Source organism: Ambystoma mexicanum, chromosome 11 (assembly GCF_040938575.1).
Source record: "Ambystoma mexicanum isolate Mex_15411 chromosome 11, UKY_AmexF1_1, whole genome shotgun sequence".
Taxonomy (NCBI): Eukaryota; Metazoa; Chordata; class Amphibia; order Caudata; family Ambystomatidae; genus Ambystoma; species Ambystoma mexicanum.
This window is the reverse complement of record NC_090934.1, coordinates 882,186,982-882,207,337: the sequence shown is the minus strand read 5'-3', so window position 1 is coordinate 882,207,337 and position 20,356 is coordinate 882,186,982. Positions and strand designations below refer to the sequence as shown.

The 20,356-nt window shown below is 42.6% G+C and overlaps 1 protein-coding gene across 1 annotated transcript in view; it reads left to right on the top strand.

Moving 5' to 3' along the window:
* Window positions 1-278: 278 nt before the first annotated feature.
* Window positions 279-20,356, top strand: part of MRPL23 (mitochondrial ribosomal protein L23) — a 261,681-nt gene continuing 241,603 nt past the window's right edge. Inside the window, exon 1 of the mRNA XM_069623942.1 lies at window positions 279-583. Coding sequence (XP_069480043.1) covers window positions 294-583 — 290 coding nt within the window. The 5' untranslated portion in view covers window positions 279-293. The remainder of the gene's footprint in view (window positions 584-20,356) is intronic.

Genomic DNA, 20,356 nt, shown 5'->3' with positions numbered 1-20,356 from the left:
TCCACTACATTTTCAGATTGGTTTACGAGTGTTCCAAAATTGTATTAGTGCAGAGTACTGTATCCCCCAGTTTTCTGTTTTCCTTTCCTTTATTTTATGCTTTGTTGTGCTTTACAATGGCATCATCCTTCATGCAGAAGGTTCTCTTTGTTCCCTTATATTCTTTTCAACCAAACGTCACAGTTCAGTTCATAGAGCTCCTGTGATGCGTGACGCGCTGCGTTGCCTAGCAATGCATCACAAAGCCGGGCTGATGGAGAACACGTTGCGCGTTTACCCACGTGACCAGAAGTATGGTGACGCCTGCAGGTCAACGTTGCTCACTCAAACTTTTTTCCCCCGCAACGTTGCTTTTGCCTGGGCTCCTTTCTTCCCTTTATTTTATTTTTTTGCTAGGCCCTTCACCACCTGTTGAGATTGTGCTGCATGTCTCTCTCCTCAGACAGCTGCTGGGCGACTCGATCACGCGATTCCTCCCCCAATGGCTGCTGCGCCCCTTCCACTCATGTCCATTACTCCGAGGAGCGCGGGCTCCAGATCCTCGTCACCACTGTTGGGAGTCAAGGTACACCCAAGACACAGAGTGAGTATGTTAGCAGATTTATTAAGATGACTGAAGAGCAGCAGCCACCGCAGCCCCTAGGCTCTCAGCAACTGACGCAGGTTCCAGAACCTTAGGGGTTCTGGAACACAACATAAGGTAACAGGCAGCAAGTGTGGATCACTGGAAACCCATCTCATTGTCTCTGCTAAAAAGGTTGATGGCTGCAGTGGGAGAAGTGTTTCCCATGTTGGGAGAGAGGTTTCTTTAAGGCCATGTTTTTGGTCTTGTTTTGGGGAATTCAGGAAAAGGGGAGTAAGTGTAGATGGCTGGAAACCATTTTAGGTGTCTCTGCTTAAAAGGTTGATGGCTGCACTGCAAAGAAGTGGGTGGAAGAGCTATTTTTGTGAGGCCGTGTTTTCAGTCTTGCTTTTGGGCTTTCAGAATTTTGGATATAGTTGGGAGAATTAGTGGGGGTTGGCTTAAGGTGAAAGATATACGTTGGATAAAAGAGGGGGTTTGTCTGTGGATCAAGTAAAATTGACAAGGGATGGCAGTAGATCTGCACACGCCTGAGATGTGAGGTATTTGCCCCGTAGAAGCACTGGAAAGATTTAGAAGGAGAAGAACAGAAAAAGGGGTGGACACATTTGCTGTGCATGATAATGGTAATGTGGTAAAAGGGGCAATTTTGAGAAAAAGCGTGGTATGGCCAGGTCTGTACTCTGCACTATTTGATACTCACTCTTTGCATATTGGGGCAGCTTTGGAAGGGTCCTGTTTGGTTAAAGCGTACAAAGGCTTTAAAGGATGGACGTCTTGCTGGTTCAGAGTGCATGTTAGGGGGCTGGGAAAAGGAATTGAACTAGAGCAGGGCTTGCTGTGTCCTTCACTCGTTTGTGAGCATCTTATTGTAAAATGGGCCGGTATGCAGTCAGCATATGGAAAATAACTGGATAGCATACATCAGCACAGGAATGGCATGGTCCGGCCTGTGGGGATGTGCTGGGGGCAGTTGCTACCCATTCTATTAGAACTGGGGACCAAAAGACGGTGGGTTGGTTTGATGATCATTCACTTAAGAGAAAACAATTTAGTGCAGTTGACTGGTCTGGAAATCATAAAGCTTATGAATAAAGAGTTGGGCATTCTGAGAAGGTTGTGGATGAGCACTAGGATCGCTTGGACACAGTTGCTACCAAGGAAGGAAGGGTGCAAAGAAGCAAGCTGATTTCCACAAAGCTGTTCTACAGAAACCCCATAACCTCCATGCATTTAACCAAAACATCTCCTGTTTTGAAATGAACTTTCAATCTTTAATCTACAAGTCAAGCATTTTGGAAATCTGTCACACTGCATATCTTGATTAGCCGTTTCAGAATTCCATATAACGTACATTGATTTAGCCAGACTGAGCATATATTCAGACAGACTTAAACGTGGATACCAATAGAGTGATAGTTTAATCCTGAGGTACAGCCATGATCATAAGGTCATCGGCCGACATGAACATGCATGCACATATAAGTGTATGCAAAATGGACAAGTCAAGCATTATCACCCACCATCTGTGTATAACAAAGGGAATGCTGTTCTGGAATGTTTGGGCCCTCATCCTTTTTAAGGGTGCCTCTTGCAGTGAGAGAAACGAAAATACTGTTTGTCCTTCTGTAAACATAAACATATAGAAATAAATTGGTAAAAACAACGAGTCCGAAAACTGTGGCTGGAATACCTTAGAAGACTGCATTGAACGTAAAGGCACTACTTTATAAGAGTGTCCAGTTAAGAACAGTCAGTAGGACTTTGAAGCGGCCAAAAGGAGACATTTAGAGTTTAACAACAACTTAGGAAAGTACATATATGAAATCTCTTGACTGTTTCTAATTGAATAGATTACATTTAAAGAGTAATAACAATTCTAGAGTTCAAATAAAGCAGCACAAATAAAACCGTGCTCCACCTAGCGCTCCTGCCCATAGTCCTGCACCCTTGCTGTTTAAGGCATGCGAAGTAGCTGTTAAATTTAGTGTTACTGTCCTCCAAAAGCATCTCTTTGCTCTTCAAATTATACATTGCCAGGCAGACATCTGTTCAGTGCCCTCCAAATTGCTCTCCTAAACCCTGTTTGGATCACTGCAAATGAACTGACTGCAGCAGGCACATTCTAGCTATAATTCCTCTCTAATCAAGACAGAGCCAACTCAGCAGCAGGAGGTTTCCACTTTGCAAGGCACTGGGTGTATAAACTGAAGTCCTTTGTGTCTGCATACCATAGGATGTAGGCCCACTACACCACTATGCGATGGACGAAGCATGGCGGTGGGAGGGGTATTGTCTAGCATTCCACCACCTCTCCTTGCATTTCAACTAACCTGCTCATGCCAAAGTCAATTACCACCATTTTGTTAAATCCCTATTCCATTATACCAATAGCTTCTATTGCTACCTCAATGCTTATTGTCACGCCGCTTGTCCTTACACTCTGGCATTCACAATGCACATGATGCTGCACTATTCCAGCCTGCAGAAATACCTTCCAAGAGGCAAATAAAGGATTGATGTAGGAATGATTTCTCAATGTCCAGCCATCCCACCTAATGAAGTCAACCCATGACATGTGTGTGTGCGTGTGTATGTCATTATTATTTGCTAGTTATATTTTATTAAGTTATGCCATGTTTTTGCTGTGTGGCTCTGCTATGCTACCTCTGCAATGCTCTGCTGTGATTTGAAATTCTATGCTCTCTTGAGTTTGATGATACACGGTCTTATATTATGCTGCAACATGTCTTGTTTTAAGTTGTAGGGATGTATTTTGCAATTTGTGTCTGTTAGGACAACGACTACTGGGGAGATGTTATGACTTCATTGGATGAAGCACAGTATTTCTCCCCCCCACCTTTTCCCTAAAGAGGACCCACTGGCACTCCACACATTAATGGCATATTGCCATTAACGCTTCCCCCTTTTAAAAGGAAATCAAGAAACCTTGTCCTCACAGCATTCAAGTTAGGCCCCCACCTTTTATTCAAACACCCACCACACATGCCAGCTTCTGTTTCTAGTATGCTTTATTGTAAACATCCTGAGAAAAGCCATTTGAAAAGTAGAAGCCCAATAGCATCCATGGACTCCAATTCCCATAATGACTCAGCTACTGGGACACATTTATTTATTTAATAATGTATTTGTAACGCGTCGTAGCACGCAGGCATCAGAGCACACACACAGACAAAACAGCCTATAAGACAGAGTACAGTTCAATGGTCAGTCAGCTATCTTCAATGATTTCTGCAATTTTGTAAAGTTTCCTTCCTTCCACATGGTCACAGGGAGTTTGACCCATGCCAACGCACCTTGAACCAGAAACGATCGGCCGTTCCCTCTGGTACACTTGTAGCAAGGGCAATTCAGATACATAGTATCGCTTAGTCTTGTAAGTCTCGTCAATTGATGGTGGGAGAAGCATTCTTTTAAGTATGGCAGGACTGACCCGTACAAACATTTGTGGGTCAAGGTAATCATTTTAAAACAGAATCAGGCTGCCAGTGTAGCTTTTCCCTGTGTGCAGAAATGTGTTTACTTTTAGAGATCCTTTTAAATATTTGGACAGCATCATTCTGCATAACTTGACGTTTTCTGATAGAATTTTGACTAGCTGCACTCAACAGTGCACTACAGTAATCTATCTGTGGCATAATGATGGCTGTTACCAGAGTTTCAGAGTTTTTAACGGCTACGTATGGCCTGCATAAGTCTTAACAACCTCAAATGTTACCGTCTTTTCTTTGTCACATTGTCCACTTGGGCGTCAGCCCAGAGGGTAGAGTCAACTGTGAAGCCTAAGGTTTTCACTTGCTCTCATACTTTGACATAGTGTCCATCAATAAAGAAGCCCTCATAATGCTCTCCAAGCTTGGCTCTTGCTTGTTTGGAGGCAAAAATAAGCAGCTCAGTTTTCGATCCATTAAGGCAAAGCCAGTTACCCGACATCCAAGATTGAAACGATTCGTAGATATTTGTAATGTTTTCCGTGTCCTTGGCATAGTCTCCACTCAATAATGAGCTGAGTGTTGTCTGCGTAGTTGGTGAAGTGGGTACCCAGATCGTTCAGAAGATCACATAAAGAGCATATAAAAGCGCAGGTGAAATGCACACACCCTGAGGCACTCCACATGTAACCACCTCTGCTGCCGACATAGATTCCCCCAGTTGATTTTAGATTCCCTATCTCTTAAGGAGGATCTAATCCATGCAGTAGCTTTTTCTGAGCATGGTCCTGATTTGGAGAGGGTGGTGTGAAGTCTTTTGTGGTCCACCAAGTCAAAGACGGGTGACAAATTCAGTAACATCAGCAGCCCTGACTTGCTATTATCCATTATGTTTAGCATGCCAGTCTGTAGGTCCACAGAGGCACTCTTCATTCTGTGGTTAGACCTATATATACCCTGATTGTCTGGCATGCATACAGTTTGTTTTTTCCAGATGTTTCAGCAGCTGTATATGTTATTTATAACAAAAAAGGAACGTTTGTTATGGGCCTCAGGTTAGAATACTCTAGGATCTTTGCCAGGTTTTTTTAATGATTTTTTTTAAATGTATTGCAAATACATTTTTTATATAATGTCAGGGAGTGTTCTGTGCTCAAAAGTGGTGTTAACAAAGCGAGTGAAAAAAGGACCAAACAACTCAGCATTATTGAGGATGATTTTAGTTGGAATGGTGTTGCCCACACATGTGGTGGGACACATTTTTAAGTGTGGACATCATACTTTCCAATGAAATATGGGTAAAATGGAACTGCGAGTTGGGTGTTGCCTGATCCATTATGGATGTAGTAACTATATTTAGGATTCCAGATTGGGTGCTTTAATCAGTGATTTTCATATATGCTAGCTTAGTTGTATCCACAAACGCCTTTTGGACCTTAGTGCAATTGGTTGTGGTGGGAGTAAAATAACTCAGTTGTGCTTGTGGTTTTTCCAATTTCCTTAAAATGTCAAACAGTTTTTTTTTGTTTTGTTTTCAGATTTTTCGATTTCGATATAAACCAATCTCTTTTCCTCTTGTATTTCTCTCTTGTAAATCTTCTCCAAGGTTTTAAATTTATTTCATCTTTATCCCAAACCCTCTCGGACTTCCTTTTTTCCCGCTTCGTACCGATTAGTTCAGGGTTATACCAATTTTGTTTGGCAGGGTTTTCTCTCACCATTTTTAATTTCATGGGGGCTACTCGCTTTATCAAATTCCTTACAGTTTAATCATAATTAACTGCTTGTTCGCAAGGTGCACCAATGTCAGAGGTAGAATTCATAATCTTGTCCATACAGGTAGCAAGATCTTCAGCACAGACTTTATTATAATTTCTGCTAAATATGTGTCTTAGCTCATTCTTTTTTTTTGGGCGAGTTTAGTAGGCAGTGTGAGCGAAAAATTCCCAGAATAATGGTTTGACCAGATACATGACTTACTCGTCAAGGCGCCAAGTTGCATTCCTTTAGATAACACCCAATCCAGAGTGTTATCTTTACAATGGTTTGGTTCATCACTATGGATCGTAAAATCTAGATTCTGGAAGATCTGTTTAAGTAGATTACCCTCAACATCTAAGTCATTACCCAACCATCTATTAAAGTTGCCCAGTATCATGGTAGCGATGTTGGGTTCATCAAGTGGGGTTAAGATGTCCACAATTTGGGGGTGTAGCCAAGCGCTGATGGAGACGGTCACCCAATTCCCAGCTCCCATCCCGGTGTTAATATACGATTATATTTGTACCCTTCGACTATTTATTGCTCAATACATTTACCTGCTACATCTTTTGGAGACCGGACTGCTGGTATGGCTTGCTAGAGTCGCGTGCGCCGTCTGCAATAAAGAAACTGCTGCCTATGCACCTCTGGGGGAACGGCCTACAGCAGCGGAGTTGCAGCAAGGTTGCGTTGTGAAGCATCCAACGCGTTACGCCAGCTTGCCGGCTGAGGCGCAAATGATGTTCTGGTGAACTAAGAGGAAGCGCGTTTTACTAACACAGGCTCCTCTTTCAATTTAAAGGTACAGCAACTCGAACTATCACGGCATAGTGTACATTTACAATGACTTTATACATTCAAATACAATTACTTACAATTCAAGCTGACCACAAGTTTTAAACAAATGGAAGAAAATAAGCGCTCCTTGGCTTATTGCTAATTAAGCATAAGTCATACTTTCAAACCTTATTAAAAATGTTGGGAGCTTCTTTCATATCTCATCAAGTATTTCCAATGAGAAAATTAAAAATTCTATCTGTGTGGATGTTGAATGAAACTAACATGGCTTTATTTTTAGAATGATGTATGTGAAATTTCTCACAGAACAAACTCGTGTAACTGCTAACTAGCATATTAACATACTCAGACTAATATTAAAAGGCAAACAGACTATATACCCTCTGCTTCATTCTTTTGGAAGCGTGCTTCTTATTATTGACTCAGAGTGTTAGGAAAGACTTCTTAATTGTGGCTACTTTTCCTTCCATGTGGCAACCCCTAAACTTTTTGCTGTTGTTTTCACCATGATCTAGACTTTGCCAGAGAAGTGCAGCCTTCTGCCGCACTCCTCTGGGCTTTCGCTCCATTCTTACGGGGAAACTGGCATGCCCTTAAGAAAGTCAGTACCGGGAAACGCTGTTTTCCGTAGTTTATTTATCATGTTGCAGCTTTTGTGCAACATGGCACAAGAGGGCACTGTAAGCTAAGTTACTGCTCTCTTGGGTCTCTAGTCTTCCACAGGCCCTAGATACTCTCTTTGTATTGTAAATTAACGGTGCAAGTGAATCACGGATGGGATTGGTGGCAGTGATCGTTTCTTGCGTTTTTGAGCTCCTTTTGGCGTTTTAAGCGCGTATCTCACGCTTAGCCCAAAATGGTGGCCTGGCTCCCAAAATGGCCAGACCACGAGGCTCTTTGTCCTGTCCGCTGACCTTCTTGCCCCCTTCACCTCCCCCAGGTCGAGCCGACCCGGGGCCTTCCTTATTTGGGCATGTACTTTCCCACGAAACACAGATGCTTTCGCGGGCTTCTACAGGCCTGTGTGTGCCTCCAGGATGGGGGCTGGGATGTCTGGTCCCAATACACATCCTGGGCGCCACAGAGTCTAGGGCGGTGTGAAGGCCTGGGACCCCTGTGGTCCGTGATGAGGTCCACAGATGGTGTGAGTGTTTTATGAGCGGATCTCCCATTGGGTCCTCTCCGTTTTGACGCAAAGGGAACCGTGGATAAGAGGGGGCTGGAAACGCCACTACCATGTCGATCTCCTGAGTTCTCACGAACAAAGGAATACAGGAGCCAAGTATCCTGCAACCACAAGGCTGAACCGAGGAATCGCTGGTGACCCGCCGAAGGACTACTCCTCTGCACTGCTGTCGCTTTGTGAAACCCTTTTACCTCGGATCGAACGAGAAGGCCTGTACTGGTACTTCGACCCTTGGAATAGTGGGAACAACTATTCTCAGCATCTTCACCATCTCCTGTACGTAAGCCTTCGGAAGTGTCTCTGGGCCATCCAGCAGACTGACCAGCCTACCCAGGAGTCTTGCTCTGTTACCGGCGTCAGGTTGTGTTGTATTCCGAGTCCCCGACACTCTCACCCGCTTCGTACACTTGGCGTTCCCAGGTCTGAAGTGAGAGTGTGAACTGGGCTGAAATACACACGGCCACATCGTTGCCCTGCTGAGGTAACAATCTGTGCGGGTTCACTTTGTTTGGGACATCTCTAACTCAACTTCTGCGGAATCCACACGACAACGAGACATCCCCTGCTCCTATCTGAACCTGCCAGCACTGAAACGGACGCGGAGAAGCCTGGGTCTGCTTGCATCGGGGACCGGTGAGTAGCATAGCTAGGAACTGGTCGCCCTCCTGCAGGAGCCCATAGCTTTTCCCCGCTGTGTCAAACAGCATGCCTTTCTGTACTCACGCTCTGCTTCTGCCCCCAGTGGAGGCTGCGCTTGAGTGGCAGAGCTCTGTTCATCTTCATTTGTTCACCAAACTAAACTGCCTGATTCCCTCGAAGAGACTCCCCTTTTTGCCCGTTGGCACCAGCGTGTGCAGGTACTTTTGAGCACAAGGCTCCACTCTTCGTAGGGCTTGGACTTCCTTTTAGTTAGGTGGCTCTGAAGGCAGACTGGGTCTAATTATTATTCGCACTGCCTGTTTCCCTACACATCTAGGTGGTCTACACATTTCGTGCGTCTAACTCGTTAAGATCGTTTGTATTTGTGTATATATATATATATATATATATATATATATATATATATATATATATTGTATTGGTTTGGTATGTGTTGGTTTACTGAGTTTTATTGTGATTTCTCGCTACAGTCAATGTTACAAAGGCCTTGTAATGAATGTGTTTATATTTTTAATATAACACCCGTTTGGAGTAATTTGCAAGTCTCCTTGCTTTGTGTGCTCATTGCGGGCTTTCAAGTCACCCTCACCCCTCTTGAGACCTAGTCTTGACCGCCGCGATCGCTACCCTGATTGGTCTGGTTTGTCCAGAGGTTACCCTGTTCCAAGAAACTAGGCTGGCCTTCTGAACCTCTGCACCTCCAGGACAGAGTTCAGAAATCCGTCTTAACACAGATCTTAACAGGATCTGTATTATATTTAGTTCTCTGCCCAAGACCTTGGTATGGTCTCAAAGAAAGGCCCTACCAAGGATGTGCCTTCTTCATCTGGTACTAATGCACCCAACAGGCAAAAAAAGTGACTCTCCTACGCTGAAAGCCGACTTTCAGGACCCAGTCATGCAAGCCATTTTTGATGAAATCAAATCACTTAAGCCGTTCATGGAAGCTACAACGGCTAAATTGCAATTGCTAGATGACGAATGGCCCTCATTTGAAACAAGGATTAATGAGGTGGAAAGAAGGGTTAGTAATACAGAAGATGTCGCAGGAAAGGTGATGCAGCTTGAAAACACTAATCTCTCTACAAAAACAAGCTGAACATTTAGAAAATATAAACAGGAGGAACAATATAGGAATTATCGGCCTTCCAGAAACCATTGAAAAACACAATCCCAATCAGTTCCTTTACACCATGCTTCCTTTAATTCTGGATCTCCCCGCATCTATGCAGCTCAACAGCCAAAGAGCTCATCGTGTTGGGCCTAAAATACCATCTAAGAACGCTCCGGGAACTCTAATATTTGCAGTGCTCGATTATACACACGTTCTCCTCATCATGGACAAGGTAAAGGAAAAAAAGTTACTCATATGGGAAGGCTCACATTTTTTTATTACTCAAGATGTTTCCAACACCACAGCAGCAAGAAGAAAGGAGTTATTAGCGTTTAAGACCAGCATTAAGACAACTCAGTTCTAGGTATGGGATCATCCATCCGGCATCCCTAAAGGTCGTCCTAAATGGTCATAGTTATACCTTTCAAAACCCAAGTGACTTGCTAAATTTCATTCAGAGCCATAGGAGAGATGAGATGGACACCACCAGACCAACATCTATTTAAAGTGAAAACATGCACAACATGTCTTCCATAACATAATCTTATCGTCGAGTTGGGGTGTGGGACGGACACGTCTAGATCTGGATCTCCACTCCTACCACTTATGGACTTCTCATGAACATGGATTGGAGTGGCTGTATCCCGCTAGCCACTACGTGGATATACAACTGTTAGTTTGTTTGGAAGTTGGAAAACTCCATGTTCTTTTTGTTCGTCATCCCCTTTTTCCTTGTGTCTCTCTTCCATTTATGTTTCACATTACCAGTGCTCTGTTGCATACTTCAAATTTGTTTACGTTATTATCTTTATCCATGACACTTAACATTGCCATGTGGAATGTTAAAGGACTTCACAATCCTGTTAAGTGGCAAAAGAATCCTCTCGCACCTTAATAGACCCAAACCATCTATTGCATGTCTGCAAGAATCCCACCTCTCACAAGTAGAAGCCAACAAATTGAAACGTTTATGGGTAGGCCAAGCGTTTTCGATGGGAAGAACAATGGGGTAATTACGCTCATTAATAAACAGCTTCTATGCAAAGTGCTATCCACAGAATCGGACGACGCGGGAAGATGGATTTTAGTTAAACTTCTTGTTGATTCCATAGAATGATCCATTTTAAATGTTTACAGTCCCACTAATTCAGACCCTGCATTCTGGACTCAGCTAAGGTACCATATCCTCAAATCCCACTCTAATAATCATCCCACTCTAATAATCTTATTGTATGAGGTTATAGACCCTCTTCTTGACAAAAAGTCCAATGTGCGCTTTAAATCCACTAAATCACATATACAATTTTGTAATATCGTATCTGAATTAGATCTCATCGATGCATGGCGTATTACCCATCCATGAGCTCTAGATCATACTTTTTATTCGCCTCCCCAGAATTCCTTTTCGAGAATTGATTGTCTTCATATCTAGATCCCCAACTAATCATTTATTAGATGCCAAAATAGAGAGTATTACGTTGTCAGACCATGCCCCAGTTCACATTAAATTATTCAGTGCACAAACTGTTCATCATCATAATAGATGCAGATTCAACTCTGCTCTTTGGAAAGATGAGCAATTTGTGAAATTCATCTATCAACAACATATTAACTTCTTTACTGAGAACTCCTCTACTGATAAATCTATACACAATAACTGGGACTGCTACAAAGCAATATTAAGAGGTCACATTATATCATACACTGCAGCCAAGAAGAAAAGACTCAAAAGAATCTGAAGATATTCTGAAACGTATCAAGTCCCTACAACTAGAACACATTCGGACTAACTCTGCCCCAATACTTCAAAAGATAATTAATACAGTATAATAACTCATCCACTGAACACTCCTGTGCTAATCATTTGAAGTACAAATCCAAGATCTATCAGTTCACGAACAAAACTGGGAAATACTTAGCGCCTTAGCTCAAAACAAAAAAAAAGACAAAGCAAATGTTACTGTTATTACAGATCATGATGGCAATAGAGCTATGAACGATAAGGATATTCTACACGTTTTTTTCAAACTTTTATCAAAAGTTATACTCCTCAGAAACATTGCCCAATAATACTAACGCTACCGATTTCCTTAAGCATATACATCGTAATTCCTATGTTAATCCCAATTTACAATCTTTAGACTCTATTTCCTCTAATGAAGTACATAAAGCTATTAATGACCTTAAGAAAGTTAAAGCTCCAGGTCCAGATGGGTTCCCAATTGATTACTTTGTTCATTTAAAAGAAATACTGGTCACTAAACTTAATACCTCCTTTGTTGCGCATGAGAAAGCTGTTGCCTCTGTCTCTGAAGCAATGCTTATTGGATTCCCTAAACCCAATAAAGATATTGAATTTGTTCAAAATTATAGGCCCATTTCTCTAATTAATACTGATTGTAAGATTTTCGCCAAACTCATTGCGAATAGACTTATCCCCCTTCTTCCACACTTAATTAAAAATTATCAGGTAGGTTATGTCAAAGGAAGATCTTCCTTTGCCAACATTAGACTCTTTACCAATATTCTTATCATTCAAAATTCACCAAATCCATATGCAGCAATAGCGCTTGATGATGAAAAAGCTCTTCAGAGAATAGAATGGAACTACAGGTTAGAATCCCTCACTTGGCATGGCATTCCTAATTTATTTATATCCATGATCAAAGTATTCTACTCCAATCCCACCACATCAGTGATTATTTATCTCCATGTTTCCCTCTCTATAGGAGGTATTCGCCAAGGTTGTCCTCTTCACCCCTTTTATTCATTTTGGCATTGGAACCATTTTTGGAAGCTTTACGTCAGGATGACAACATATGTGATATCCAATATAAAGGTATCAAAATCAGAATGGCGGCATATGCTGAAAATGTTTTATTTTTTGAATATATCAGATATGCGTCTACACCATTTGACTAGCATTATTACACAATTCTCTCTGGCGTCAGGTTATAAACTTAATATGGACAAATCAGAGATTCTACCACTCAACACACATTGCACCAAACATCACATAGCAAAGTTGGGTATGAAATGGTGTCCAACTGGTATCAAATACTTAGGTATCCACATTACGTCCTCAATGAAAATTATTATTAAACGAAATACAGTCAATATCATAACTAAGGTGAATGATTTCACAAATACATGGTCCCCCTCTTCCTGTTACAATGATGATTTCTCCTATCATTCTCTATTACTTATATATGTTCCCTGCCACATCTCAGCTTTTTTTTAAAGTCAATAGACTCTTATATCCTTAAATTTCTCTGGGGAAAAAAGAAACAAAGAATATCATTATGTAAGTTTAGGAAGCCTAGAACGGAGGGAGGAGTAGGCTTTCCAGACTATAAAAAATACCACTCAGCCTTTATTTTGCGACAAACTCATTTATGGTTTATCCCCACTAATCCTGATGTGCCTAATTGGTATGCTATAAAGAAGGTGATGGTCTCCTTATAGACTGCTTATATATCAAAAATAATAATAAATGTTTCAACAATACTAGTATTAATGTATCTATTATGCATCTAAAATGGTATTTTTTTATTGCTAAAATTCAAGGAAATCCTAGTTCATATCACAATATATTTGTATGTACCCCCCTAATAAAAATAAAAAAAAAGAACTGTATGTTGGAGACCATGGCTATCTCTTGGCATTAAATATGTGGGATAGTTGTTTGTTCAGGGCATACACCTTTCAAGTTTGATGAGTACATAGCCAAATTTAATGCACCAATATGTTACGCTCACCTGGTATCCATGGGGACGCCACCCAGCCCTGGTTGGAAGATTTGTACTCTCGAACCCTCTCCCGGTCCCTTGGTAAGGCCTCTGGTTAAAGATGGGTCTGCAATATAGGAGAGCTGAATTCAATACCAGATTGTCTTTAGGTTTTCCCACCTCCTTTGGCCTCAACTCCTTCCTCCATCTTGGGCCTTCTCCTCACCTCAATATTGTAAAAGGTGTATTCTCCGTCCTGCTCCTCGTGGCAGGGGTGCGTAGATGTGGGGGGTGAGCAGCAACCAAGTTACTTCACTAGTGCAACCCCCCCTGTGGGAATCCAGGCTTGCTGCGACTCCGTAGGTTTGCTGCTTTACAGTCTTTATATGCAGTTCTTATGTTCCTCTTTGTTCAAATAATGTCCTTTTAGAAATGGAAAGGTATTTTGGTGTTGTCATGCAGTTTGAAGATAAGCATGGGCCGGTAGGTGAAAGCGCAGTGTGCACAATGCTGTCCGGTGAGCAAGGAGCGGTTCTGTTTCGCCTTTTATATTGCTAACCTGTGTCTTTCCTCTCCTTGCAGGTTGCGATGTTACTGGCCTAGCGCCGTGATGTTCCAGCAATGATACTAACCTGGAGATGACTACCCAGGTAAGAATTGTGTGGCTTTCTTCGTTCGGGAGGAAACGTGAGTAAACGCTTACTAATGCTGTCTTTCTTTCTCCTCTTTCCAGTTTATGGTATTCCAGGATGCATGCGGTGCCGGATGATGGAGTTTGTACCTTCAGGTGAGTGAACTGCAGTCGGCGATGGATTGAAGACAGGATAATATTCCAGGTAAGTTTTGTAGTGTTCTTTCGCTCTCTGCAGGTCCTTGGTTTCAGGTAAGCTGGCATCTAAGAACTGGACACGGTGAGCGTTACGCTGCCCACAGCAGAATGTCATGATTCCTGCCCCTCATGTCCCCAGCCCTCCAAGATGTCAGGCTGGAGCCAGGCCACGATCACCTACATGGCCCTCAAGGGCCTCTCCATCCCTCCAAAGACCCACTTGGAGTCAGACTTGGCGCTTGTTGCACCAGACTCACTCACTCCCATAGGATAACATTGGGGATTGGACTTGTAGTGCATTGATGGGGACAAGATGGATGCCCCCACATATTTCGGTTCCCAGAACTGCATGTGCAGTCCAGTCTTTTGGGTGTGGTTCAGCCCAGAGACACCTCGGATACCCAGAGACTATTTAAGCCACGCCCAGGCTGAGAAACATGCTTTGTGTTTTCTGCACCTGCAGCGTGACACTCACCGTGTTCAGATCAGTCTCCAGTAGGCCTGTATCTTTCTTCTGCGCTCAGCTCCTGCAAGAACAAGAACACCGTTAGGAACAGCCTTACCTTGCGGATCTTCTGCCCATTATTCATCGCTCCTTCTGTTCTGCGGGCATCTTCGGCGGTGTCATTCCCATCCCGGCACGCCGCTTCCTGAGGAAAAGGGAAAATAACAGAAAAAAGGCATTAGTAAGCATTCAGCAAATCTTCGCTTATTTTTAAAGACTGTACGAGCTTCAAACGCTTAGCTGAATCCCAGCCGCTCTGGGGGAACTCTGTCTCCGGAACTTCTCATCCATCTGCAAGAGGGAAAAAGACACTCTGGGTTAGCGTGGAAACATCTAGAGGCGCTTTATACCGCACTTACTCACCGCATTTCTTCTTCATAACCGGCATCCACACTGAAAACATCACGGCACCTAAAAGACACAGAAAAAGAACTCAGTTCAATACAAACACAAAAGGGTTGCATCGCGCTCTCACTCACCTTCAGCGCTACTCATCTCAGCAGCACGTCACCATCCCCGGACACCGGCCATCATCTAAGGGAGGAAAGGAACGAAGTTAGACAACTGTTCAAAAGACTCATTATACTTAACTGTCGGACTCTTGCCAGTGAAGTAACTAGGCAGCAACGAGCCCGCATCAACACGCCCCTGCGCTTAAAGCAGGACAGGGAGCACACTTTCCAAGAAAACAAGGTGAGCTGTGGATCAAAGGGAAGGGTTGGACCCTGGGGAAGAAGGGGTTCAAGCACACAGAGACAATAGGGAGTTAAACTCTACCAATCCTGTGTTTCAGGCCCAGTCTCCAGTCGAGTAGACTCCAGGGAAGGGTTCGAGGTTGTAAGAGGTCAGAACAGGCTGAGTGATGTTCCCGTGGACACCAGGTGAGTGTTACACAGAATAACGCGAAGCATGTTCTGCTGTTTGGGTGCGGTTTAAATAGTCTCAGGTAAAGTAGTCCGTAAAATAGTCCCAGGCCTGCCACACCAAAAAGACTAGACCGCATAGCTCAGTTCCTTGTAACTGAGCTATGTGTGTGCCTCCATGTTGGCTGAACCCCCCCCCCCCAAGTGAAACAGTCCCAAGTAAATAGTTACATTCTAATGTTGGTCTTCATGATGGTTATGAGCCTGGCGCCAAAGACGTCAGGACTGACTCCAAGAGAGTCTTGGATGAGATTTTAAGGCCTTTGACCTGGCCCTAACTGGAAGGCTGACTGCCAGTGAGGGCCAGGGGTAAGGGTCATGACAATATCTTTTTTACAGCAATATGCTAATTTATTAGATGCCATTATGGAAAAGTACAACATGCTAACATGTAATGCAAACACCTACTCTACTCAAAGATTACTTTAATTATCCAACCCTAATGTCACAGCGGCTGTGTTGCATAAAGCAAGTTCATATTTGTTAACAGATGGAGTCCTACTTAAATGCTTAGAAGCTTGGAATCAAGACTGTTTTCTAAATGACCCCCAAAGTAGCTGGCCCTGAGTGTGGACCAATATTTCCAAAGCGATTGGTTTCAGTTAGCCTACTCCAAACAATGTTTTTCTTTCATCACAGGGCGTATATTACTCCAGTGATGCTTTTTAGGGGGGCCTTTCCCAAGATGATAAATGTTGGAGTTGCCTGTGAAGTCAGGGAACGTTCAAGCACATTTTTGAATGTTGGCATGTTGAAGGCTTTTGGAAAAAAAGGTATGGAAAACTCTGGAGCACATTTTTCAAATTCAACTAGGCTTTTCCTTTGCAGTCTTATTTCATGGAAGCAAAGCTATTCTACCCGCCATAGATGAGTGTTATCTGTTTGAGCTCTTCATAGCCGTTGCAATTCAGACTATTACTTCTAATTGGAAGAATCTCAGAAATGTTCATTTTAAATGATGGTGGAAATTAGTATGCAATATTCACAGGATGGAAAAATGTAATGCCTCGTCCCCACGACTATTTTACAAACATGGATTAAGATGGCAACCTTTTTTAGATTTCTTAGGTAATGCTTCACTGGTTTACTTCACTGGTTTTACTTATCTTAATAATTACTGTTCCCTCCCCTCCCCATACTTATTTATGTTAGTCTTGTCTGTTGGTGTTCGTTTTCAATGTCTTTCACCATAATCATCATACATTCCTACTAGCTTATGCTAATTTGCAGTCTACTGCAGGCGTACCTACTCTCTTATATTGATTATACAAGGTTCGTGTTTTGTTTAATACCAACCCTGTCCAACTGTTTCGTAAAACCTATATTGGTCCTACTAAGATGTTGTATGTATTGTATGATCTTGTATTCTTAATGATATGATATGATATAATGGGTTATTTATAACGCACTTAATACCGAGAAGTTTCTAAGCGCGGACCCGGGGATCAAACCTGTGTTGCTCGTGTCATCTTGCTTCCAAGGCGAGCATGTTGCCGCAAAGCTATGACCCCCCGACGTATTTGCTCCAGGAAGGTAGGAGTGTCCTGGGGAGGACAATATAGCAAAATGATGTTAATACAGTGGTTGGGGTAACTTTTAAGAGTATTATTTCACATCCATCGCATTGAACCCGGGTCTGAAAAAAATCCAAGTTTTTGTTTAGCTAAGATGGCAACTCCTCCCCCTTTATTGGTCTCTCTGTGTTGACCAAACAATATATACCCTTTTGAGTGGCTAGTTCTATATTAGGACCACTGGAGTCCTTTAGCCATGCTTCCGTGATACACATTACGTCAATATGCTGCTCTTTAATGTATTCACATATATTTGTGGCATGTTTCTCTAAGGAGCATGTATTTAGCAGTGAGACATTAAGAGTCTGACTCATTGTCTTGCTTTTCTTCATAGTGATTAGCTTTGAATGGTGGGTTAGTGCTGTGTGTACGGGCAGTTCAGGCAGTGGAGAAGTACAGGATAAAGTAACCTGCAGCATGTGGAGACTAGGTGTAATCGGGATATCATTTGTGCTTCTCACCGGTTCACTAGGTATTGGCCTGGTAGTATCGAATTCATGCCTATTCTTTCCTGAAACTATACTAGTTTGGCCTTTAGTCATGGAGTTCACAATTCCCGTGTAGTGTATCTGCTGCCCCTGTATATTGTGTCATGTCATTAAGGTACATAAGGCTGTTTTAAGGTGCAGCAGATGGATATAAAGTATGGAATCCACCAAAAATATAATCCCTAGTTACAGAGCTCCAGAAGTTTGTAATTTCACAGTTCACATTCAGCGCAGATGCGTCACAAGTGGACTTGCGTAGACTGGCTGGTCGCTGACGTGCCTGAATAAAGCATAAATAGGGATCGGACTACAATTGTCTTGGGAACTGTAGTTCCGAGTGTGGACACCAGTGACAAAGAAGGACGAGAGAGTTTGTGCATAGTGACCCATGCTCAAAGTACAGCACGCAGGCTAGTTGTCTGTCAAAGCCTACATTGTGCGGGACATTCAAAGATGGTGTCTGCACTCAGAAGTTGAGCAGCGGTGCAGGAGAGGACAGTGAGGTGACCCAAAGCAGCGGGGACGCTGGTTCATTCCGACAAGTGCACCAGCCTGCCTTTAAGGATGGGATTGTTAATGATGACAAAAGCGTAAGAAGAAGATTTGAACGCAGTCATGACAAAGTATTGTCGCAATACCCAATAAGAAGAATGTATGCAGACAAGACACAGTGCCAAGAGAACCCCCAATTCAATACAGGGGCATGAGATGCCAGTGTGGGGGTGAAGTTTGAGCAAGTGCTACCTTAGGCAAATATACCAAGTACCTCACGGTTCAAGCTATTTTTGTATACCCAACGAGCTGTGAATCTATTAAGAAAAACCCTGGCAGGAAAGTATGCCAGGCAGTTGAAGCTAAGTAAAGAATCCTGGCAGGAGAGTATACCAGATAATTGAGATTGATAAAAGGAACTATAAGAGAAACCCTGGCAGGCACGTATACCAGATGGATGAGATTGAATGAAGATTCCTGGCAATGGCGTACACCAGGCAATCTGCAGAGTTAAAAGAAATCTTACAGAAAGACTGTTGCAAAATCTGTGATTTAAATAATAACTTTGTGAGTCCAGCAAAGAAACAAAGTAACTGTTAGTTAAAGTGGAACATTTATCCTCCCGTTCAAGAAACCAGCGAAGGGAACCATCCCCTGGATCCAAGGGTCTTTACATTGAAGAACCTTTTTGGTGGAGTAATTATCACACTTTGGTTCTGAACACTTTTTGCTAACATCCAGAAATCCTTTCACCGGTTTTATTTTAGTGTAAGGGTCAGGATGAGACGTTTTGGACACAAGGGCGGCTTTTCAGTTACTAACTTCCTGACATAGATGGATCCTTAGTTTTGATTTATTAGGTAGGGAAATTCCTCTTAGAATAGGGCCAGTTAGGCAGTCTCCCAACATATTTTTATTTCTTTACTTGAGAATATGAATACATTGTGACTCATTTCTGACGCCTCACATATGGCGTCATGAGTGGGATGTTATACCAATTGACATAAGTTGGGAACCCACTAAGAACTTTTTTCACACTCTAAAGCAGTTTATCTTCAAGAAGTTAGAGGAATAATATTTTACACTTGACATTATTCCCAATTAAACTATTCTTTGTATCAAGCAAAAGACCTTGACAAGCTTTGCTTTACCCATACATCATTAAAGGCCTATTTTTCATGGTCGAACCTTGTTAGATACCTTCAAGGTATCAGATGACGACTTAAAACCCAACTGTAAATTGAACTTGATGATATAATCAGAGATAGATCTGCCTCCAACTACAGTTACAGGTGTAATGCCCAGTTTTAGGAGACGTGCCCAAGTCCTGGTGAAGCAGAAAGAGTTACCCGAGTCTAGTCCTGGTGAAGCAGAAAGAGTTACCCGAGTCTGTTTCTTCTGCAACGACAAGTCCAATCAATCGAGATAGAGCCATCTCCTGAGGAAGGGGATGTATTTTCCTTTCTCAACCAACCAGATAGGGACTTTGATACATTCCAGTTTGCGCAGGACATCAGTTTAATGATGGAGGAAAAAGATCCTGGAAAGGGTATCAAGATGGCAACCCCACACGATCTTTTAGCCCAATTGACTGCTCATCAGATCCAGGCAGACACCAGATTTCAAGCTGGGCTGGGTAGAATTGCTGCATCTTCTCAGAGATCCATATTACCACATGGTATAGTACAATCATATAGAGAAGTAGAAGACATGGGGAACATTTTTTTAAATTTATAAGTTTGCCCAACAGTTTCAATGGGAGGTGTGATGAATCTTGTGGAGTCATCACTGAACCTCAGCCAAAGATCTACTCCACCCATGTGACCAGGGGATGGCAGCCACTACCTGATCTGACCTTGGGGTGGTATTATGCAGGAAGATCGCATGGGAGGAGATGGTTGTCGGGGGAAGGTGGTTACCCCATCAGGAAAGACAGTATTCTTCCTTCCCAGAGAACAAGACCCCATCATTTCTAAACTCTTAATGGCTAGTTATCACTATACAAATCCCTCCCATTGTAAAACCCCAACCACCCCCCTCCCTCTCCTGCAAAACATTCCAGGCAGAATACAATTCACTCCTCATCTATACATAATACACACATGACATCTCCTGTCTCTGATGTTTTTATGCTAACCAAAATTCCTAAACAAAATCACCCTAGAAGTCCTATAAATCCAATGGACTCCAACTCTCATAAAGCCTCAAGTACTGAGATTAGGAAGAGGGAGAAGGAGTTAATGTGGATCAAAGGAAACACTAA